The sequence below is a fragment of the Oncorhynchus tshawytscha genome, linkage group LG23 (assembly GCF_018296145.1).
Source record: "Oncorhynchus tshawytscha isolate Ot180627B linkage group LG23, Otsh_v2.0, whole genome shotgun sequence".
Taxonomy (NCBI): domain Eukaryota; kingdom Metazoa; phylum Chordata; class Actinopteri; order Salmoniformes; family Salmonidae; genus Oncorhynchus; species Oncorhynchus tshawytscha.
In genome coordinates this window covers 3,382,708-3,407,185 of record NC_056451.1, presented here as the reverse complement: position 1 = coordinate 3,407,185, position 24,478 = coordinate 3,382,708, and the positions used below count along the sequence as shown (strand labels likewise).

General features: G+C 42.8%; 1 protein-coding gene across 1 annotated transcript in view; it reads right to left on the bottom strand.

The window, feature by feature from the left end:
- Positions 1-24,478, bottom strand: part of LOC112223141 (eukaryotic translation initiation factor 3 subunit E) — a 47,469-nt gene that overhangs the window by 21,620 nt on the left and 1,371 nt on the right. The window contains exons 2-7 of the mRNA XM_024386145.2: positions 20,031-20,148; positions 19,626-19,743; positions 12,640-12,682; positions 11,114-11,218; positions 5,026-5,151; positions 4,536-4,660 (exon numbers count right to left, since the gene is read on the bottom strand). Coding sequence (XP_024241913.1) covers positions 4,536-4,660; positions 5,026-5,151; positions 11,114-11,218; positions 12,640-12,682; positions 19,626-19,743; positions 20,031-20,148 — 635 coding nt within the window. The remainder of the gene's footprint in view (positions 1-4,535; positions 4,661-5,025; positions 5,152-11,113; positions 11,219-12,639; positions 12,683-19,625; positions 19,744-20,030; positions 20,149-24,478) is intronic.

Sequence of the window (24,478 nt, the reverse complement as noted above, 5' to 3'; positions counted from 1 at the left end):
ACTGGACTACCGACGTTAGCTGCCCGAGGAAGTGATCTATCCAGCTGGCTCCTCCGTCGCGAGGTTACCTGAACGCCCATCTGCGGTCCGCTAATCGTTTAGCTGTCTTATCGGCTGCTATCTGAATAGACCTATCAGACATTTTTCTTCTTCTTCTTGGGCCTCTCTTTTGGCGAATTGGATTGATCCCCTCTACCACACAGAACCCCACTAATCCTACCGACGGAAACGCACGAGGTGGCTAAAAACAGACCTCCATCCTATGCTAGCTTGCTACCGATGGCCCGGCTAGCTGTCTGAATCGCCGTGACCCCAACCAACCTCACTACTCACTGGACCCTTTTGATCACTCGACTAAGCATGCCTCTCCTTAATGTCAATATGCCTTGTCCATTGCTGTACTGGTTAGTGTTTATTGGCTTATTTCACTGTAGAGCCTCTAGTCCTGCTCACTATACCTTATCCAACCTATTAGTTCCACCACCCACACATGCAATGACATCTCCTGGTTTCAATGATGTTTCTAGAGGCAATATCGCTCTCATCATCACTCAATACCTAGGTTTACCTCCAATGTATTCACATCCTACCATACCTTTGTCTGTACATTATACCTTGAAGCTATTTTATCACCCCCAGAAACCATTTACTCTCTGTTCCAGACGTTCTAGACGACCAATTCTCATTGCTTTTAGCTATACCCTTATCCTACTCCTACTCTTTTCCTCTGGTGATGTAGAGGTGAATCCAGGCCCTGCAGTGCCTAGCTCCACTCCTATTCCCCAGACGCTCTCTTTTGATGACTTCTGTAACCGTAATAGCCTTGGTTTCATGCATGTTAACATTAGAAGCCTCCTCTCTAAGTTTGTTTTATTCACTGCTTTAGCATACTCTGCCAACCCGGATGTTCTAGCGGTGTCTGAATCCTGGCTTAGGAAGACCAAAAGTTTTGAAATTTTCATCCCAAACTACATTTTCAGACAAGATACAACTGCCAAAGGGAGCAGTGTTGCAATCTACTGCAAAGATAGCCTGCAGAGTTCTGTCCTACTATCCAGGTCTGTACCAAAACAATTTGAACTTCTTTTAAAAATCCACCTCTCCAAAAACAAGTCTCTCACCGTTGCCGCTTGCTACAAGACCACCCTCTGCCCCCAGCTCTGGACACCATATGTGAACTGATTGCCCCCCCATCTATCTTCAGATCTCATGCCACTAGGCAACCTAAACTGGAACATGCTTAACACCCCAGCCATCCTACAATCTAAGATTGATGCCCTCAATCTCACACAAATGATCAATGAACCAACCAGGTACCTCCCCAAAGCCGTAAACACGAGCACCCTCAGATATCATCCTAACCAACTTGCCCTCTAAATACACCTCTGCTGTCTTCAACCAAGATCTCAGCAATCACTGCCTGCATCCGTAATGGGTCAGTGGTCAAACAACCTCCACTCATCACTGTCAAACGCTCCTTGAAACACTTCAGCAAGCAGGCATTTCTAATCAAGCTGGCCGGGGTATCCTGGAAGGATATTGATCTCATCTCATCTCATCAGTAGAGGATGCCTGGTTATTTTTTTAAATTGCCTTCCTAACCATCTTAAATAAGCATGCCCCATTCAAGAGATTTAGAACCAAGGACAGATATAGCCCTCGGTTCTCCCCAGACCAGACTGCCCTTAACCAACACAAAAACATCCTATGGCGTTCTGCATTAGCACCGAACAGCCCCCGTGATATGCAGCTTTTCAGGGAAGCTAGAAACCATTATACACAGGCATTTAGAAAAGCCAAGGCTAGCTTTTTCAAGCAGAAATTTGCTTCCTGCAACACTAACTCAAAAGGTTCTGGGACACTGTAAAGTCCTTGGAGAAAAAGAACACCTCCCAGCTGTCCACTGCACTGAAGATAGGAAACACTGTCACCACTGATAAATCCACTATAATTGAGAATTTCAATAAGCATTTTTCTACGGCTGGCCATGCTTTCCACCTGGCTACCCTTACCCCGGTCAACAGTACTGCACCCTCCACGGCAACTCGCCCAAGCCTTCCCCATTTCTCCTTCTCCCAAATCCAGTCAGCTGATGTTATGAAAGAGCTGCAAAATCTGGACCCCTACAAATCAGCCGGGCTAGACAATCTGCACCCTTTCTTCCTTATAAAAATATCTGCCGAAATTGTTGCCACCCCTATTCAACCTCTCGTGTTGTCTGAGATTCCCAAAGATGGGAAAGCAGCTGCAGTCATCCCCCTCGTCAAAGGGTGGGGACACTCTTGACCCAAACTGCTACAGACCTATATCTATCCTACCCTGCCTTTCTAAGGTCTTCGAAAGCCAAGTCAACAAACAGATTACCGACCATTTCGAATCTCACCATACCCTCTCTGCTATGCAATCTGGTTCCAGAGCTGGTCATGGGTGCACCTCAGCCACGCTCAAGGTCCTAAACAATATCTTAACCGCCATCGATAAGAAACATTACTGGGCAGCCGTATTCATTGATCTGGCCAAGGCTTTCGACTCTGTCAATCACCACATCGGCAGACTGGACAGCCTTGGTTTCTCAAATGACTGCCTCGCCTGGTTCACCAACTACTTCTCTGATAGAGTTCAGTGTGTCAAATCGGAGGGTCTGTTGTCCGGACCGGTGGCAGTCTCTATGGGGGTGCCGACTCTCTTCTCTGTATACATCAATGATGTCGCTCTTGCTGCTGGTGAGTCCCTGATCCACCTCTACGCAGACAACACCATTCTGTACACTTCTGGCCCTTCTTTGGACACTTAACAACCCTCCAGGCAAGCTTCAATGCCATACAACTCTCCTTCCGTGGCCTCCAATTGCTCACTTAGAATACGTGGACAACTACCTAGGTGTCTGGTTAGACTAAACTCTCCTTCCAGACTCACATCAAACATCTCCAATCCAAAGTTAAATCTAGATTTGGCTTCCTATTTCACAACAAAGCATCCTTCACTCATGCTGCCAAACATACCCGTGTAAAACTGACCATCCTACCAATCCTCGACTTCGGCGATGTCATTTACAAAATAGCCTCCAATACCCTACTCAACAAATTGGATGCAGTCAATCACAGTGCCATCCGTTTTGTCAAAGCCCCATATACTACCCCACCATTGCGACCTGTACGCTCTCGTTGGCTGGCCCTCGCTTCATACTCGTCGCCAAACCCACTGGCTCCATATCATCTACAAGACCCTGCTAGGTAATGTCCCCCCCTATCTCAGCTCGCTGGTCACCATAGCATCACCCACCTGTAGCACGCACTCCAGCAGGTATATCTCCCTAGTCACCCCCAAAACCAATTCTTTCTTTGGCCGCCTCTCCTTCCAGTTCTCTGCTGCCAATGACTGGAACGAACTACAAAAATCTCTGAAACTGGAAACACTTATCTCCCTCACTAGCTTTAAGCACCAACTGTCAGAGCAGCTCACAGATTACTGCACCTGTACATAGCCCACCTATAATTTAGCCCAAATAACTACCTCTTTCCCTACTGTATTTATTTTGCTCCTTTGCACCCCATTATTTTTAGTTCTACTTTGCACATTCTTCCACTGCAAATCTATCAGTCCAGTGTTTTACTTGCTATATTGTATTTACTTTGTCACCATGGCCTTTTTTTTGCCTTTACCTCCCTTCTCACATCGTATATAGACTTGTTTCTACTGTATTATTGACTGTATGTTTGTTTTACTCCATATGTAACTCTGTAGTGTTGTATGTGTCGAACTGCTTTGCTTTATCTTGGCCAGGTCGCAATTGTAAATGAGAACCTGTTCTCAACTTGCCTACCTGGTTAAATAAAAAATAAATGTAAATTAAATTATAAAGTAAAACTCAAGAGAACCAGACTTCCTATGTTGTGGTGGCATGTCATACCTTCAGTTGACTACAATCACACAAACCGGCAATCAGAATGGGGGGGATGCATTATAATATTTTGTGAGCAAATTTTACGCAGTTCTGAGTTTTTGTGATCTGCAATACACATAGACTAACTTGCAGCTTCGAGAGTAAAGAGACCACACAAAAACAAACGGACTGAAACCACTTTTAAAAAATACCCCAAGTAGGTTTTTGAAGCAACCCCCTTCCCAAAAGTTAAGAGTAAATGGCCTCCTTTTCAAAATCAAGTTAGTCTAATAAAAACGTGTACTTTCTCCACAGTTAGAAGGACCTGACCCAGGCGGCTGCCAGCTGAACCACTTTGTCTCTCCTGGGCCAGGAGCAAACCCTGGGGCCCAAGGTTCAGCCCTCTACTGTGCCTCTTCTTTGGGGAGAATGGAAGGAAATTATCCCTACCAAGGATGCCAGCAGGCCACATTTTAACAATCACCTCTTGGGTCACTCAAGGGTTTAGTGTGGATCAGTGAAGACACTGCGCCTCAGACTGTAGAGATGGCAGCTTTTACAGAGCAATATGTTAAGGAGGGTTAGTCATCAGGTCTAAATAAGCCAACAGTGTTTCACAGAACTCCAGTGTGTCAGAGATGAAAATACTTACTGTGGCTGATACAGGAAGAGCTCAATGATGTTGTCTCTGCCTTTGGGGTGGTTAAAGAAGACGAATAGGGACCAGTGGATCAGCCAGGTCCTCTGCTGAAGAGACTGGAGAGGGGAGCTCACCGACTGGACAGGAGAGAGTTATTATTTACTAGTTCTGTTTGAGGTGACAATACAGTATACTTTAAGACAATTAAAAAGTTCTGAGTACTTTAAGAACGTGAGGTCTCAGTTCCCTTTTAAACGTTTTCCTTCCAAGCCAGAGGCCGCACCCCTGCATCCTTCCCAGCTATCCATCCAATAAATCAAATTTAAAAAACTAGATCCACATAACTGCTCCATTTCAAGATCCTCTGGAGTCAGGACTGAAAGGGGGTGGGGCATCAAGCCGCAACAGCGCTTTGCTGAAACATGAAGCGGTCAATACGGGAGTCGAATCTACGTAAGGGAATCAGAGTGCAGTGTCAAATTCTGAGAAGTGGGGCATTTACATTGTTATCGATAGTCTCCCTCAGGCGGGTGAGGTCTTCCATCGCAGCCTCCCAGTTCTGCATCAGGATCTCAGAGGCCAGCTTCCCCCACAGGGAGTTCAGGGCATTCCTGTCTGTGGCCGGGACCTGGGAAAAGACATGTCATACTTGTTAGAACATAAACAAAGCATCAACTCACACAGCAGCAGAACTCAACCCACCTGCAAAATGACCAGGCACTGGCAGATCTAATCCTGATAAATGCCTCAGTGTACAAACCGTGTGCTCGCACACATGCACGCTCGGGGACAGTCAGTGAAGTAGTGGCTGTTGCCACCGCCGCTTGGCTTTGGCAAGCAAAACTGTTCGGTGGAGTTACTTTTCTTATTTATACTGGATAAACGGATTAAATTATGTCATCCTGAGGGAATGGGACTTGACAGAAAGAGAAATGAATGTTTAGCTTTTTATAAAACCTAATTTGCTGCACTTTGTGATACGGCAACCGCTGCATTGCAGATGTTCCGCAATCCTTTCAGATTACCACCCTAACTAGGAGCACATTTGAAGCATATGTGAGCTTCTCCGTACAATGTGCTAAAACATTGTTACTTTTATTTAATTAATGCTGCAACTCCTGAAAAATGTGCAGGGTGGCACACGGCCTTGGGAAGACACACATCACTAAAGATGGACATAGGGCATTTCAGCTTTGGCCCTACTCTATAGTCAAGAAAGGAATATGTTATTTAAATTTAGCTCTGCCTAGTTCAAGCTACCACCTTGGTCCCTGTGGTTGTGACGTTTCTGGGGCAGGGTCAGCAGGTCAAAGTTCAGCAACATCTCCATACCACAATTACATGGTTCAGATTCTATCTAAAAGGAAATGGTTGAAGAAACCTTGAGTTCACAACTCTGGGTTCAGATATTACTCCCTTAAAATAACTCAATTGGATATTTAAATTAGCAGTTGCAATTGGAGAGAACATTGAAGATATACACGTAAAATGAGAGTAGATGGAATGGAGGGCACATCTAGCATCTTTGAGGGAAAACTCCATCGCTGTTCCTCAGACCTCCGGTCAATCCCCTCTTGCCTTCTGTCCCTCTCTGAATGGACATTAATGAAGTGTGTATGGTGCTACTACTTCTGGTGGTGGTTTGCGCAACATCTGATAACTTTGATCAACAAGGCTACAAGGAGAAGCATGTAGTAGAGGCAGAGTTACCAAAATGTCTATCACTTGGAGTTCACCAACAACAGAGGTCCTGCTCCAGCCACAGAAACCTTGATGCACTATGACCAGCAACAGCCTGGGTTTCTCAACACCATCTGGGAGGTGTTCATAATTTATGCCGAGCCAGGGTAATCCGTCTAGATAAATGACAACGTTTGGATGCTTAATTTGATGGAAAAGGGCATCGAAGACAAATCTGTTAATGCCCTTAGGAAATGTCCCCGATTGGCTATCAAGCTAAAAAAAAAAAAGTCCAAACCAGATAAAATGCTTTTCCAAAGTCTATGCCTGGTACATTGCCAGGACACTTAATTTTCATTGGCTGTACAACCTGCATGTCTTGAGGAATGTTTCAATAACTTCTACAGCTTTTCAAGCATGTTAAAATATAATTGCGATAACCTCCTACCATTAACACAAAAGGAAAACCTCACGTTGAATCATGCCATCTATAGTCTTAATACAACTCTTCACAGGCTAAATGCATTGATATATGAAATGATGCTAACAAGAAACAGTTGAAGGGATAGCCATCCTCAAAGTCACAAGTTCCTGTTTACTTGTTTTTACCTTTAACTAGGCAAGTCAGTTAAGAACAAATTCTTATTTAGAATGACGGCCTACACCGGCAAAACCTGGACCAATTGTGCTTAATCAAAGCTAGGCCTCCACCCTATGGCTCATGGGAACCGCCGGCCCAAAGTAGCTTATGATGAACACCAAACGCAGTCAGTGACAAGAGTCAACCAGGAAGTGAGGGCGGGTGCCTGCTGTAAGGCCACAGTAACCTAGACGCAACCCACCACACCCCTTCTTTCAGACAGCAGAGTGGACTGTGAGACACGAATGATCCATGGATGGAGAAGGAAATCAGCTGGGATCTCTTAGTGATTGAGAAAAACATAATCAAGATAAAGGATTAATACATACAACAGATAATTTCACCTAAGTGTTGTTTTACAAGGTCAGACATAGCAGTACAGCGCCCCTGGAGCAAATTATGGTGCCTTGCTCAACTCAAGGGCAAACAGATTTTCACCTCATCGGGTCGGGTATTCGAACGAGCAACCTTCCAGTTAGCGGCCCATCGCTCTAACCGCTAGGTTACCTGCTAGGCTACATGAAGACTATTAGGCTACACAGTAACTTTTAAAATGAACTGCGACATAAAAAGGGTGATCGGTGGAAAAGAATACTGGTAAGGAAAAAACAAGTGGGGAAAGTCAGCAGCAAGGTAGTCCACACAAAGAGGAGCAGAAGGCCATTCATCCACTCACAACAGTAGAGTCCTTTGATCATAAAACAAAACTTGGGACTGCTTGAAATTACTTTTTTTTTTAATTAAAAAAAGAGACCTCATAAGAAAGATTAAGCATTATAATTTAGGAGATAAGCCAACCACGGTGCCAATTTAAAAGGTTGTTGTTTCATCCGTCTAAAAAAAATTATAAAAAAATGTTTTCTGCCTTGGAAGTCCCTGCCTGCTAGGTTTGGCCGATCTCCATGTCATTATGGCAGCTTTCTACACACTGCCTGACATTCACTGGTGGCCACGCAACAATAGTTTCAATACCAGGGTTTTTCCAGCAGTTACCTAGTTTCCATTTGTTGGCGAAAAGAGGCACATTTTCACTTACTGACCAGCAACAATAAATTTACTGTGCTGAAGAACCGTCGGGACACTCAATCTTTATTCGCAACATCCAATACCTACATTCACTGATGCTATGAATAAGTTGCTCTTTTTGCGCTACGCCACACTGTAACAGAACCCGAGGCCTGGATTTTGCAAGCCTGGCTTCCTCTGTTTAATTGACTGGCTTTCCCACGTTTGATGACTTATGGAGCCTCACCTCTACCTTACAGGGGCAGTCTGAGAAAATGGGAGGTCCACAACAATAGGGGGGGGGAAATAGGGCAGCAGGTATGAAGTATAAAGACAGACGTGTAGGCATTTTTTGTAAAAAAAAAATATATATTTTTAAATAAATGAGCCTTTGGATTGTCAAGGAGGCAGCGGCTATCTGGTAACAGTAACTGCCCTGGCTGAAATTTAAAATGAGGGGCTAATGATTTGAGTAAATTCAAAACTGGAAAATAATCTACATAACTTATTTAGACTGAGCTAAAAACCATAAAGAACTGTGCGGAGAGGGAGCGCATCAATTGCATGCTTTTGATGTGGGGGGGAGTTGCTCATGTTTAAGCAAGAGCCGCCATCATCTAGTCTTCAATGTCTCTCGCTAGCATACTTAAATGTGAGTGCATCACATAGAATCAATCAACAACAAAAAAAAGAGCCCAACTGCTTTGGGTTAAGAGGCTGTTCACAGAAAGTAGAGCTCGTTGCTGAGAGTCTCTGCTAAGCCTGTTTATCAGGAGAGGACACCAGCATCACCAATGTGCATGACCAGTCACAGACATCTTCACGAGAGTATCAAATGTCAATTACAATGGGAAACCTAAGTTGGATGTAATATTTGTCATTCTGATGAACATGTAAAGTGTTGATTTTATTCTTTGCATTTTTTCGAGACTGGCTTTGGCACAAGTCTTTGCTATACCCCAGATCTCAAATGACAGACGCAACCCCCCAAAAATAAAACAATGGAGTAAGAATTGGAAAACACTGGTTGTGCTCGTTTGGTTTAAGGAATTACAGGACACTGATAGTAGAGACAAAATGGTAAACCCTGGCTTTGGAGTAACAATGATGAAATCTACCACCAAAAACGTAGGCGAGTTTGACCACCAAATTTGCAAACAGCTTCACAAAAAACAACATTGGCTTCTGAAAGGGGAAACACAAGGTAATAGTAGTGATGGTGCATGGTCAGTGTGACCATAAAAACATACCTCAGACTAAAAGCACCAACACTGGGTCTGGTGGTTCCTACAGTAGAAATGAACCTCATTGGCCAACAGATTATTTTTGTTTGGAAATTAGGTTTGACGCCAAGGCTTTCTGAAGAACATTAGGCGACTTAACTCGTTAAAGTCAACGATAGCGCAAAAGGTCAGCCGAGCATTCAGACAATGAGTAGCCCTTAGATGCCACTGGTCCTGGAGAGAGACTAACAAAGGCAGCACTGAAGATCTGGTGGCACCTTCCACTGAGGTCACAGGATGTCCATTCCCAGGACTTATCTAGTGTTACACCACTCTATTGTGACACAAAACACTCCTCTGGCCTCCCCTCTCAGTCAGGTTACCACCTCTCTTGGCCTAAGAGGTTTCCAACGCGTTACAGCAGTGCACACAGTCCTACTGCACCTTTCCCATTCTCTGTGTAGTTCATCTTTCACTGATTTCTGAGGGCAGCGGGAGAGAAGCCACAAACACCAGCGCAACGATCCCTTTGTTTAGAGGAAATAAGATGTACGCATGTGTAAGGAGAATACTGCCAGTACTTTCAGTGAACTGTAATTACTATCTGCCCCAACCCTATTTGGTATTATCTGATTTCCAAAGCATTTTACTGCTGGTGAAAATGATTTAATCCCTCCTCCATGCACCACGGACTCTCGTATGTTAGCCAAAACAACAAAAAGGAAATGCTGTGTATAGCCACACAGGTTGAGAAACGCAATGGAATTGGCTGCAAAACATTAAAAACCAGCAATGTTATCGGTTTACCGAAAATACATTTGACCGGTCAAGCTCGGTCTATAGGTTCATTTTCATAATTTAGTGGAATTAAATTGCACCGCATATAAAGTATAGTTAGAGAGGAATATTACCTAGCAGCTCCCCAGACAGCTGGTTGCTGCTTGAAGCAAAATTCAGACCTTTGCATTTAGAATTGTACATTAGAGTGAAAACAGAGTTGAGTCACTTAAACAGCATCGTATTTTCTGTTGGTCACGTCATTTTACTGTTTGGAACAAATTAACCGGGGTTAGTTAGGCCAAAAAAAATGTACATCCCTAATTCAAACAAGATAGGCTATACATTTACAAAGTCCACTCATTTAGGCCTAACTGGTAGGCCAGTTCTTTGTTTAGTAAACCTGTTCTCTCAGTCAGTTGATTATTTTTGAGTGTGCCTATTGTATGTACGGATGTACACTTTTTCAAAGCCCACCAGAACACGTTACGTAACTCATAAGCCTGACAAGGAGTTATCTGGCTATCAGAGTTATCAAATCAATAAGTCGTCCACTGCAGCCCGCCCAGCGAGAGGACTAAAGAAAGATTATGAAGTCTGCTGCTGAACACTTGGCACAGTAAAAAAAAAAAAAAACCTTGTCCTTGAACGTCAACTCATCCTAATACTGAAGACGTGTGGAGAATTGAATGAGGGAATGACAGCAGCTTTTCACATGCAATTAACTGAGGGTGTTCTCTTCCACCTGCTAGCCCTTTGAAAAACTAAAGAACCTGGCCAAACAACCGAGCAGTGAAGTAGGAAATTCAATTTTTCATAACACGAGTCGAGCCAAAAAAGTATACATCAACGGAAACATTGTGTAATTCCAAAAATGCAATGTTAAGTGGATGTATACTGCTCATAATTTATGGCGTTTGACACTGTCCACTGCTGGGGAAAAAAATAAAAATCACACGAAAGTGATTAATGCACAAATGGGAGTCGTTCCTGAGAAACTAATACTTCTTAATGAAGCTTCAATCATCGTCTGTTTGCCCTTAAAGAGCTTGCTAATATATAGCACTGCCCAATAGTGTCCATTTGTCAGTGGTCCAGTTATTATTCCAAAAACTACAGATGACGTTTCAAGGGTACAAATCTGTAATATCAAATAAATTAAAAAATGTCTCTAGATCTATTAACTTGCTGTGAACATCTAGTATCCAAGGTCGCCAGTTTGATATTTCATAAGAGTACACTGAAATAAGTGGTACTAGACTTACCAGGACACGGAAGAAGTAGAGGTACTCGGCAGCCCCAGAGTAGTTTCCACACTCGTACTGGAACTTGGCATATCTGTACAGAGTGTCCAGGTACTCCTGTCGGAACTGGAAGAGAAGAGGGCTGATCAATGGTTTCGTCCGATAACTATTCAGAGCATAGACACATGACACCAGCAATTGTTTATGATGACCATATTGTCAGCTTTCTCACAGGCCTCATGTAAGATTATAGTCCAAGATGAGAGCCATGGTGTTATATCCAGTCAATGCCAGACCACCCCACTGGGAACAGAGTGGCTGAACTAAGGAGGGCAATTCTAGAATCATGTTCGATTTCAGACCCCATTCTGTTTGATTACCATCACTAATTATTGGGCTCAGCATGTAGCCGAGCAGTTCATATCTGTATTTATTATGGATCCCCATTAGCTGCTGCCTAGACCATTTACACAAGTGGGAGTGTTGCTGGTTCGAATCCCTGCTCAGACAGTAAAATATGGTGCAGAGTGCACGGTCAACCAGAGGTTTGCTGGTAACATCCTTGATACCGTTATCTGCTGTCGTGCACTTGAGCAATTTCACTGTGTAATTGTGTGTACAAGGAGCTCCATGTCAACATCCCATACGGACTGTCACAACATTACCATACGTAGGCCTATTTACTTGTCACCTGTGGCTATTTGGGAAAAGTCTTCAACAACCGACCTGAGCCCTATTCTACGGATAAGGTATGAGGAGTCAACTTTGGTCAAGTCTGAGTTCAACTTGAGTTAAGTGGCTAACCTTTTAGCCAAGAAAAATTTCTATGAGTACAAATCCTTCAGAACGAACCTACTCTGGGGCAGGCTAACTCAGAGCCAACTCCATTTATCCTGAATCTAGTGTGAGCCACTAATTGAGGACCAATGATATCAGATACCCTCGCAAAGAGTCATCCCCATCTTTACGCCGTAACAATGATAAATGTCCATTAGGTGGGTGGGGGCCGGGTACATGTTCATGGGGGGTAGAATATCTCTGAACGGTACACTCCTGCTAACTCAGGACATAGCACAGCGTGCTGCCGTCAGTTTGGACACCGAGGCCAGTCTCAGATGCAGTGTGGCTTTGACAGGCAGTGGTTGCGAGCCACTGCGAAGCGGAGGGAGACCGCCCTTTCCCACAGCCGAGTGGCCTTCGCGCTGCAGAGGTGCATTGAGGACAGAGTGCAGGTCAGCGGGATGCCAGGGTGGGAGGATTCCGGGGGGTCACGCCAAATCTAGACAACCAGCATTTCTGCGGGTAGACCAATGTGTCTCGAGCTGTTCTGTATATTCTTAACAATTCACCACAGACTGTAAAATGTCCACAGATTTTTCTGCAAGCTGTAAAGCCCCTAAAAAAAAAAAAGTTAAAGTTTTGGGAAGTCATTACATGTCTCCCTGCTTGGGCCTTCCCGCCCCCCCTTCCCTAAATAGCAGGTTCACACAGGAGTCATGAGAAACGCAGTTTAGAAGTGAAATGTCAGCAAAGCGGTCCAAACTTACGCTGTGTTTCTCCGCCAGATAGTTAAAAAGGGCCTGTCCATCCCTGAAAGAAAAATAATTTCACAGTTAGTGGCCTTGTTTCATTAGAGTTTGCTGATGCAGGTTGGGTGTTTTGAGCCCCATTCAGGTGTACTTTTTCAATTTCTGGAATGTAGCAGGTCTAGAGTTCAGGGCAAATCAAGGGCCTTTCATTTTCAAGCTTTGAGCTGTACCTTTTGACCTTCAAGAGTCTGACAGGGAAGCAAAAGTACTTTGATTTTGTGTGAACATTCACAGGCTGTTTAAAACATTCATCCATCTTCAACACTGACACCATTAAACTCATGGTCCAACAACCATTAGGGGGGGGGATCAATCTGACTTTACAAAACTGGAAATGCAGTCTTACTTATTTTAGAGCCATAATCTATGGTTTTATATGCCATAAACTGAGTCGCCTTTCCTGTCTACATAGGGGAGGCATCAAAAACACACACTACATGACCATAATTATGTAGAAACATGCTCAACAAACATCTCATTCTAAAATCACAGGCATATATAGGAGTTGGTCCCCCATTTGCTGCTACAACAGCCTCCACTGTTCTGGGAAGGCTTTCCACTTAATATTCAGCCACAAGAGCATTAGTGAGGTCGGGCACTGATGTTGGGCAATTAGGCCGGTCACACACTTGATGTTCCAATTCATCCCAAAGGTATTTGATGGGGTTGAAGTCAGTGCACTGAGCAGGCCAGTTAAGTTCTTCCACACTGAACTAGACAACCCATTTCTGTATGGACCTGGCTTTTTCCACAGGCGCATTGTCACGCTGAAACAGGAAAGGGCCTTCCCCAAACTTGGAAGCACAGAATCTTCTAGAATGTCAGTATGCTGTAGAGTTAAGGACTCCCTTCACTGAAACTAAGGGGCCTAGCCCGAACCACGTAAAACAGCCCCAGACCATTATATCATATTACTCCTCCAACAACCTTGACAGTTGGCACTAGGCAGTCGGGCAGGCAGCTGTTCTCCTGGCATCCGCCAAACCCAGATTTGTCCATCGAACTGCTTAATGGTGAAGCGTGATTCATCACTCCAGAGAACGCATTTCCACTGCTCCGGAGTCCAATGCTGGCGAGCTTCACCCACTCCAGTCAACACTTGGTATTGCTCGTGGTGATCTAGGCTTGTGCGGCTGCTCGGCCATGGAAACCCCTCACGAACAGTTCTTGTGCAGACTTTGAGGCAGTTTAACTCAGTAATGAGTGTTGCAACCGAGGACCGACAATTCTTACGTACTACATGCTTCAGCACTTGGCGGTCCTGTTCTGTGAGCCCTACCACTTCGTGGCTGAGCAGTTGTTGCACCTAGACATTTCCACTTCACAATAACAGCACTTAGTTGACCAGGGCAGCTGTAGCAGGGCAGAAATGTAACATCCTTGTTGGAAAGGTGTCATCCTATGATGGTGCCCCGTTCAAAGTCACGGAGCTCTTCAGTAAGGCCAGTCTACTGCAAATGTTTGTCTATGGAGATTACATGGCTGTGCATTCGATTTTATACACCTGTCAGCAAAGGGTGGGGTGAACTAGCCGAACCCAGTAATTTGAAGGGGTGCTCAGATATATGTATACACCCCCCATGGAAAGTCCTCAGACCCCTTGACACCGTTTCATTACAGCCTTAATCTTAAATACCCCATAATAACAAAGCGAAAACAGGTTGACTTTTTTTGCAAAAGTTTTTTTAATAGCTTATTTACATAGGTATTCAGACCTTTTGCTATAAGACTCAAAATTGAGCTCAGGTGTATCCTGTTTCCATTGATCAACCTTGAGATGTTCCTACAAATTGGAGTCTACCTGTGGTATATTCAATTGATTGGCATGATTTGGAAAGGCACACCTGTCTATATAATGTTCCACAGTTGACAGTGCACGTCAGAGCAAAAACCAAGCCATGAGGTCGAAGGAAATGTCCGTAGAGCTCCGAGAAAGGATTGTGTCGAGGCACAAATCCGGGGAAGGGTACCAAAAAATGTCTAACACTGAAGATTCACAAGGACAGTGTCCTCCATATCCAGCAAGTATCACATCCGGACGTGATTGGGAGTCCCATAGGGCGGCGCACAATTGGCCCAGCATTGTCCGGGTTTGGCCATCGTTGTAAATAAGAATATGTTCTTAACTGACTTGCGTAGTTAAATGTTACACAAAAAGTTATTTTGTTGGCATTTACATGTCCCCATTACCGGTAAAACATAATCAAAACCCATTCCTTTCACTGAGTGTGCTGTTTCGTTGTTCATTTGTTCAGTCGTTTCATTCTCAGCCAGGATTTCATCATACATGTGAAACAGTGAAGTTTCAGCTCTGTCTGTCCGTGGCCCCTCTTCCTCGGTGCGCATGGTCACCGTAACCAGTTTCTCTCTTGTCCAGCGGTGTATGTAACAATTCACGTAAACCCTTTGTCTGCATCGAAGTAGTGGTCCTTGTACATAGCATTGAGCATGGTGGCAACAGTAAAGAAGCTCAGAGAGAATGACACCGAATCACTTGTTCACAGCCTCTAACTTTTCCAAGTGTATTGCAGACATACTGTGGGGTTATGTTGAGCAGGCATTTCAATGCCATGGCAGGGTATCACTTCGGCTGCAGACGCAGTTGATTAGCTTATTTTGAGTCAGTTGTACAAATGGCGCTTGGAGTGTGTTCATGTTTCAAACAAGTTCTCAAATGCCATTGAAAATGGCAGCAGCAGGATGAGAAACAGCACATTCGAGCATGCAATACGGCTTTCCTCAGTATGAAATCTCGTCGATCCACTGTGCTGTCGGACTCAGCATGCTCATGGTGCTGAAGTCGCTGGTCCAAATGTCAGTCGTGAAGCTAATAGCAATGGCACCCATAGCAAGTAGCTCATGGATGAGTTTCAACAATACTGAGTAACTCCGGTAGTGCAACAGCTGAAAAATAGCGCCAACTTGGTAATGTGCACCGGTGCTCGACCAGTTGGCGAAAGCCATAATCCACAACAGAAAGGTTGAACGTCAAGGGCAAAGAATTCCATTATCTTGGCATTAACGGATTTCGCCTTTGAATTGTCAACTTTTTTAGTTGTTGGAAGTGTGCGCTTAGCATTTTTCTGCTTTTGTTCTGTGTAGCGCTGTATTTTTTTGTGGCGTCATTACATCTACCCATAGGTACATATATTTATATAGGTAGGCGTGTCACCTTTGATATCAGTTTTGCACATCGGCGTTAAACTAGACATCGGGTCGATGTTGGCATTTTTAGCTTATATCTTCCGATTCCGATATGCTCACCGATATATGCATCACTAGCCTCCATCATTCTTAAATTATAGAAGTTTGGAAGCACCAAGACTATTCCTAGAGCTGGCTGCCCAATCAAAGTAGAAGAGCCTTAGTCAGGGAACTGACCAAGAACCCGATGGTCATTCTGACAGAAGTCCAGTGTTCCTCTGTGCAGATGGGAGAATCTTCCAGGAGAACAACCATCTATGCAGAACTCTACCAATCAGGCCTTCATGGTAGAGTGGCCAGATGGAAACCACTCCTCAGTAAAAGGCACATGAAAGCCCACTGAGTTTGCCAAAAGGCACCTAAAGGACTTTCAGACCATGAGGAACAAGATTCTCTGGTGTGATGAAACCCAGATTGAAATCTTTGGCCTGAATGTCAAGCATCACATCTGGAAGAAACCTGGCACCATCCCTACAGAGAAGCATGGTGGTGGCAGCATCATGTGGTGGGTATGTTTTTCACCGACAAGGAATGTGAGACAAGTCAGGATCGAGGGAAAGATGAACAGAGAAATATAGGAGATCCTTGATGAAAACCTGCTCCAGAGCACTTTGTCAGCCAGTAATGGTCAAGCAAATATCACGCTGCTATCATGCTGATATCACGGTAATTGACCGTTAATTAACAAACATTTAACATCTTCTGGCTTCCACACAGCTTACAAACCACTGATGCAGACCTTTGGAACCTCTACAATTTAACAAGTCTTATAAATCCATGTAATTTACCTTACACCTTCACAATAAAGCCATTATGTTATACGGGTCTAAACTAGATGAATAAAATGTCTTTCAAAACAGAATAGCATACACCGATTTGTCCTTATGTTAGGTACTGATCTGGCTGTGCTATATGGCTGTAGGCTACAGTAGATCATTTCAGGCAAGATTCGCTTAGAAGTCCATGGCATTATTTTATAGTATGAGGAATACAATAGAAAGGATATTTTCTCCAAACGATGGAGTGCGCACATGAGGCAGTTCTGTTATGAGCGGTTAACAAAGAAACGGTTAACAAAGCTAATCCTATATGCTTAAGAGTTATGTAACTTAAGTTATGATAAAGGTTGGGCTATATACACATGTTTGGCTTGTTAATACATTCTCTGGCTGCATGATGCAACTAATTATGATTTGGAAAAAGTTACATAAAAAAGGTATGAGCTCTGCCTCTTTCTGTAGGAGCTACACACTTCATCAGTCTCTCATTCATAATTTGACAAGTACTTAATGCCTCGAATTTCCTGACAGCAACCCGTGTAGTCGTATTGCCCACCCCCCACCAAAAAATGTCATGCCTTTTGCAGCCATTGTGGCCTCAGGGTGAATATAATAATTATAATCCCGTTCTCCCTGCTTGCTCCGAAGAACCTCTCATGGACCTCTGTCACTGATTGGGTCTTTCTCACAGGCTACAAGTGAAAACAGACACATTGGGGAGGTAACTGAACGCGTCCTTATCCAATTCCGAGGTGCATATTGAAGATATTGGAAGAACTGTCCACATTTACTTTGTCAGCCAACGAGATGAGTAGGCCTAACAAACAGCTAAAGCACTAGCCGATGCCAATCTACTACCCCCATGGTACAAAAGTTGACCTATTCTACGCAATAAATAAATATTCCGAACATAATCTGGGACAGTTGTGGGATGCGATAGAGCCAAAATGAATACAACCACTAGCATCCAAAAAAAACTCTCTCAAACACACGGAGGCTGACGCAACAGATCAGAATGTTTACCTAAAAATGCTAATAAACCTATTAGGCTATTTTTTCACATTATAAAGCACAGCAATGCACACACTGCAGTAGGCGATGAGCGCTAACGGTCCATTAACACCATTACCAAAAACCACCTCAAATGCAATTATGGATGTAATGCTTTATTATAAAAAAGGTGCATTTATGGTCAAAATGATCTTCCCCAATCTTACAACTCACATGCCGGATATGTATGCTAGTTAGGCTCTACACCAGTTTTAAAGCGGATTGATGTGCTTAATTTTAAGAAGTTATTTGGCCACCTTAGTTGTGATATACAAACCTCCTTAAAAACATGGTGTGCGTGCGACTGATTTGAAAAAGTCCAGCAAAAAAGTATGCATTGTTTCTTACCTTAACCTGGGCATCATTCAAAAGTGATAATGTATAATTCACAAGAAAAAGGCTAATATTTTCACCCATCATACTATTTTGATTTAATCTAGTCTATACATATGACTTTCCTAGTTAAAAAGTTTTTTTATTGTTTGAAATTTGTTTTGATTTAGAATGGACCATTATAATGCACGGGGGCAAAACAACATGTCATCTATGCACTTAAATAGCGAACGCTTTTCCTGTGGTTCATTTTCATCCCAGCCAGGTAGTCAATACACCTGTTGTAAAGCGAAGCAATGTGCTTAATATTAGGAAAGTTGAGAAATAAATAGTAGGCTTAGCCTATAGAAAGCTGGTGGGATCCTTTTTTATAGAAGCCATCACTGTTTTTTCACAATTGCATAGCCTATAGAAATGTTGAGCAACATGAGCCCTCATGAAGTGTTCGATTTAGATGTCAGAGTGATGACGCAATAGAGTGCCGAGTACCAGGCAATTAGCAAGTTTGGTAGGCTACTAATGACCATCAGCAGCATCAGAGCTTGGAGAAGCGTAATTACTGTGACTAAGCGGTCACATGGAATTTGACTGCCTTCATGACTGCCGGTGTGGTGGTAATATGGTCACCGTAACAGCCCTAGTCTTCACCAAGACCTACCCCAGGTTCTCACATCCACAACTGCCTTGCAAGATACAGGAACAATGGCAAGAAACCCCACATATCCAAAATGTAAAGATCTACATTGTGCCTTAAACCCTTTCAAAAGAGACACAGCATTATATTACTAGCACCAACTTTGGGACCAAAAAGAGCAAAGAAGCAAATGGAAATCAACAAACTCAAGATCCATAGAACTGTTTAATTTCCTTAACCTATCATCAGAAACAAGGCAATAATCCAGAAAGTGAGTGACAGAATTTGGCTAGGCCTAAATGATATTTGCTTCCTGGAGATATTAAGTTGAGGGCAGGCCTCCTATTAAGCATGTTGGCAAACAGTACACCTAAGACGATTCGGAATAAAAAATAGCTGTAGCACAAAAAGTTTGAAGTTACATTCACAAGGCTTCAAACTCCCATTACAATGGTCAGTATAAGATGCCTGCTTTGATAAACAAACATGTCTCAAAACCAAACCTTTAATAAACAATTCAAGATTGGCACGTGGATGAAAAGTGTCCTTTGATGAACTGAACTCACTCCTGCCAAGAAGCCAAGTAAAGAATGAGGACTTGAATTTAACCAAACTATTTTAATTATGACAACGTCAGCGCCATCCTTAACATTCACCGCAGCATCATGTATTGGTCTCCTCGTCTGCTGAGTTAATGTAACCCTAAAGCAACTCCAGGGAAATTGATCCAAAAAGTAGGCATATGGATTACCATCTCAATTTAACACCACTTGAACTTCATTCATTAAGCCTGCAAAGTCAGACAGCAAGACCACTACTCTGGGAAAACATGAATTGCAAAAAATAAAAAAAGGCATTGTCCATGATTGACCATCTATAAAATGCAAACGACAACTCCAAAACCATCCATTGGTTAAATGGTGGGACAGGAGGATCAAACTCACCTGGTTGACTGCATCTGTTTTGTGGTCTCTGGGTCCTCAAACATCTTCACAATGGGCTCCGTCTCACCCTGCAGCTGCTTCAGCTGAGCCACCACAGTGATCCTCTTCTCCTTTAGGGCTTCACGTGGACAGAGAGAAACCATTAGAAGCTTTGACCAAGGCAATACCTGGGAGAATACCATTACATGCAACATTAAAGATGTGTCTGTTTATACTAGTTTTTGGAACAGTGTTGTATTAAGCATGACTAAAATGTGAGGGGGATGGTGTGCAATCAGTTTCACCAGCATCTTGTGATTTATTGATGAAAGTGTAAACACTGAACAATACATAATCATTATCACTGTACAGCTTTCTTTAACAAAAATGTTAGGAGGTAGACTACGCAGTGTGCAGTCTACTTACTGGTGGGGATCTCTTTCTCAGGGAAGAGGTTTTTGTGAACATCCATGGCAAAGTCCACCATGTTGGTCTCGCTAAGGAGATCCAATTTCCCATGAAGCAGTTCCTTCTCATTGTAGATCTGAAAGTGGAAATAGTTAAAGGGGTAAATGGGGTTATTTTGTCATGTACAGTTTCAAATTCTTAACTTTACCTACCCAGTTTAAGAGAACTGCTGACAACGACAAGTTCAGGAGTTCAGCTACTAAGCTGACTAACAAAGTTAGAAAACGTGTTTAGCTGTAATGGATGCCTGGTTGTTAAAAGGCACCCACCAGAGGGCAATGCCACCCTCATTCCACCCTGCAGTTTATCACAGTGCCATCCGTTTTGTTACTAAAGCACCTTATACCACCCACCACTGCGACTTGTATGCTCTAGTCGGCTGGCCCTCGCTACATATTCGTCGCCAGACCCACTGGCTCCAGGTCATCTACAAGTCCATGCTAGGTAAAGCTCTGCCTTATCTCAGTTCACTGGTCACGATGGCAACACCCACCCGTAGCACGCGCTCCAGCGGGTGTATCTCACTGATCATCCCTAAAGCCAACACCTCATTTGGCCGCCTTTCGTTCCAGTTCTCTGCTGCCTGTGACTGGAACGAATTGCCCAAAAAATATTTAAAAAATAAATAAATAAAATCGCTGAAGTTGGAGACTTATCTCCCTCACCAACTTCAAACATCTGCTATCTGAGCAGCTAACCGGTCGCTGCAGCTGTGCATCGTCCATCGGTAAATAGCCCACCCAATTTTACCTACCTCATCCCCATACCGTTTTAATTTATTTACTTTTCTGCTCTTTTGCACACCAATATCTCTACCTGTACATGACCATCTGATCATTTCACTCCAGTGTTAATTACAATTTTGCAGATTATTCACCTACCTCCTCATGCCTTTTGCACACAATGTATATTGACTCTTTTTCTACTGTGTTATTGACTTGTTAATTGTTTACTCCATGTGTAACTCTGTGTTGTCTGTTCACACTGTTATGTTTTATCTTGGCCAGGTTGCAGTTGCAAATGAGAACTTGTTCTCAACTAGCCTACCTGGTCAAATAATGGTGAAATAATAAAAAATAAAAACATTTTTTGAAGCAATTCCTGCCCTAGAGGGTAAATGCTTGTTTTGGTTAAAAGCTACCTGTACATATTCACAAATTGGAGCTGGGAAAGAACGGTGTGGTGATTTCCACAGAGTGGAGAAACATTAACAAATAGATTACTGTTAGTGTAGCTAGCTAGCATGCTAACCTTAGCTAGACATCTTGCAAATCGTACCTTAGCTAGCTAACATTATTGGTTGCTCGTTTAAAAAAATTATAATTTTTGTTTTTTAACTACACCGTATTCAAAAGATTAACCAGCTGTCTAGGCTGAAATCTTTGCCACAGATGGAAACTAGCATCTTTGACTTCACCATCAATTGTGATTCTCTTGGCCTCTTCAATAAGAGACATGCATTTTTTTTTTTTTTTTACATTACACTGCACACGGTGCAACCTTTGGTAGGTAGGTTGCAGTACAGCAAATCAAAATCAGCTCATGGTTCTCAAAGGGGAAGTGAACTGATAGGCAACAATGACTGATGCACATCGCAAATACCTTGAGGAGAATCGGACACGAAACACCAATACAGATTTAACAGGCCAACAAAATAGATACAAGTTCCTTGAATTTATTTTGCGGGTGCCTGTTTCATTATAGGGTAAACACTTGTGGTTTAGCTGTACCAATCAAAGCATGTCGTGAAGCAATATAGTGGTCAAAACCATTCATCTTGGGGCGACCAGGGGAGCAGGGTTGTAAAATGCAATCATATCACGCATTTATAAAATGGTCATATATGTTTGAGGAATACAGAGCAGCAAAAAAATAAATGGATACTTTACCAAACAAGTTTGCACCCCTTATTTTAAGGGGTGTACACCCCTTATTGCTCCATGGCTAAGGCGGCCAAGTGCATGCTACTTCATAAAGCATTTTGCTCAGTTGCAACTTGAAGATTAAAAACTTAAAAACTTAAAAGCAATGCCATGCTGGTGGGTGGTAACATTCAAATAAAACCAAAGATCAGAAAATTAACATGTGCTAATATTTTTCAGTCCATCATATCATAGGAGAAACACAGAAAAAAAATCCTATATCCCCACTTCGGAATTCCCACTTCAAGCCCAAAAACATCATACTTTGACTAAAAACAATAACTTAAATTAAGAGCTGTCCACACCAAGGACCATAATTATATAATTTTTTGTTCTAATAATTCAAATGAACAGGAGAGTTCACACTACAACTACAAAAAGAGTTGAGAACGATAATGATAGCTATCGTTTGGATCCACTTTTAGAGTGAATTTTTCCCTGTCCCTCCAATGACAAAACAATCAAAAACGGCTTCTATTTTTTATTATATTTCACCTTTATTTAACCAGGTAAGCTAGCTGAGAACAAGTTCTCATTTACAACTGCGACCTGGCCAAGATAAAACATAAAATCGAAGCGTTCTTGGTTCTTGCTGCACGAGGCTGCCCGGAGAGGAGATGAAGCAGAGCGCACCGTATGCTTTCCTGAATAACTGAGCATATTTGTGGACACATTAATTCTAGTACGATTTGGGAGACTGAGCCACGACAAACAGAAGGCCATATTTTCCGATGATAACCCCATCCGTTAACGCCGATACATCCTGACAAAATACACATTATGACTGTCCTGCTAATATGCCTTTCTGGGCCTGGTAAACTCAAAATATCTAGCTTCTTACTTCAGCTACACATCTCTAGCCTCTCTTCCAGCTGTTTCCGTGCGCAATAGGCTATTCAAGCCTCTCCGCTATTCCTCTTCCCGTGAAATCTCAGGAAAAGGCATAGGATATTTATTTGTTTATACTAAGCCTAACAGCCTTTCTCTTGAGTGAAGGAGGCTTGCCCATGCTAAATGTAAGATAGTTCATTTGGCCTAGGACTGTCGCATAGGTCAGACATGAGCACAGCGAAAAAGAGCCAAACAGTCATACAAAAAATGGAATTCACTTGCAAACCACGCTTTAGTGGCTAAACTGTTTTTGCCCCATTACTAAATTTAAATATGAGTTTCTATATAACATGTACATTGAAGTATTATGTGTATTATGTACAGTTACTAAGAACACACCCTGAAGCACTGAAAAGTCTTGTTAATAGGCCTACAGGGTGCTGTAGGATGCATTGATTGATTGGCAGGTGTCCTGCAGAATGATAAATGATCTGCTGGTAGGCTGGACACCTTACATTTTTAACAATGCTTTTTTTCTGATAAAAACTAGTTTATTGCATCTGCCGTGGAGCCCCGTTTCATAATATTACCTTATGTCCCAGCTGCTTGCCATAGTTTTGAAGTATTCACAAAAAAAAAACAGGCCTTATTTTTGGGCATTTTTCACCCTGCCAGCTCCTATTAGTTCTATTGAGTACCAACTCGCCTTCCGAACGTTCTATCCCCAGCCTAATGTTCTACGTCACAATGCCTTCTTTGCCATTGTTGACAATGGGACCTGCTGGTTGTTAAAATGTAAACAAAAAATTACTTGTGGAACTCTGAGGTTGTCCCATTGTTTCCTATAGGGAAATATATGCATGTCTTTCTATTTAACCAAATATCTTGCAATGTGTATGGATATTTGGATATAGGATATTTTCAAATTGTACACCATTTTAAACATGAGAATCTCTTTCTGATTATTTAAGGCTGTGCAGCATACTCCGCTGTCATCAAATGCTAGCAAAAAAATACCCTTTGCCCTTGGAACGCTGAGCTCCCCCCATTGTTTTCCTATGGAAAGGATGCCGGAATATTTCGCAAAATATCTCGCAATACGTATAATTCGATTTTTTCCTACCTTCTTGCCCTTTGTGCTGTTGTCTGTGCCCAATAACATTTGTATCATGTATTGTGCTTCTACCGTGTTGTGTTGTCATGTGTTGCTGCCTTGCTATGTGGTCTCAGGTCTCTATGTAGTGTTGTCGCTTTTGCCGTGATGTGTTTTGTCCTATTTATAATACCACCCCCATCCCAGCAGGAGGCCTTTTGCAGGCAGTCATTGTAAATAAGAATTCGTTCTTAACCGACTTGACTAGTTAAATAAAGGTCAAATAAAGAATGCAGATATAAGCTCACTTGGCACAATCGAGGTGTGGATGTTAAAAAGGAGCGCCAAGTCTAGGTCCAATAGGCTTCTAAACAGCTTCTACCCCCAAGCCATAAGACTCCTGTACATCTAGTCAAATGGCTACCCAGACCATTTGCAGTGCACCCCCCACCCCACTTCTATGCTCTGTTATTACCGATGCAGAGTCACTTTAATAACTCTACCTACATGAACATACTACCTCAAATAACCGGTACACCCCTGTTTCAGTAACCCCCTGT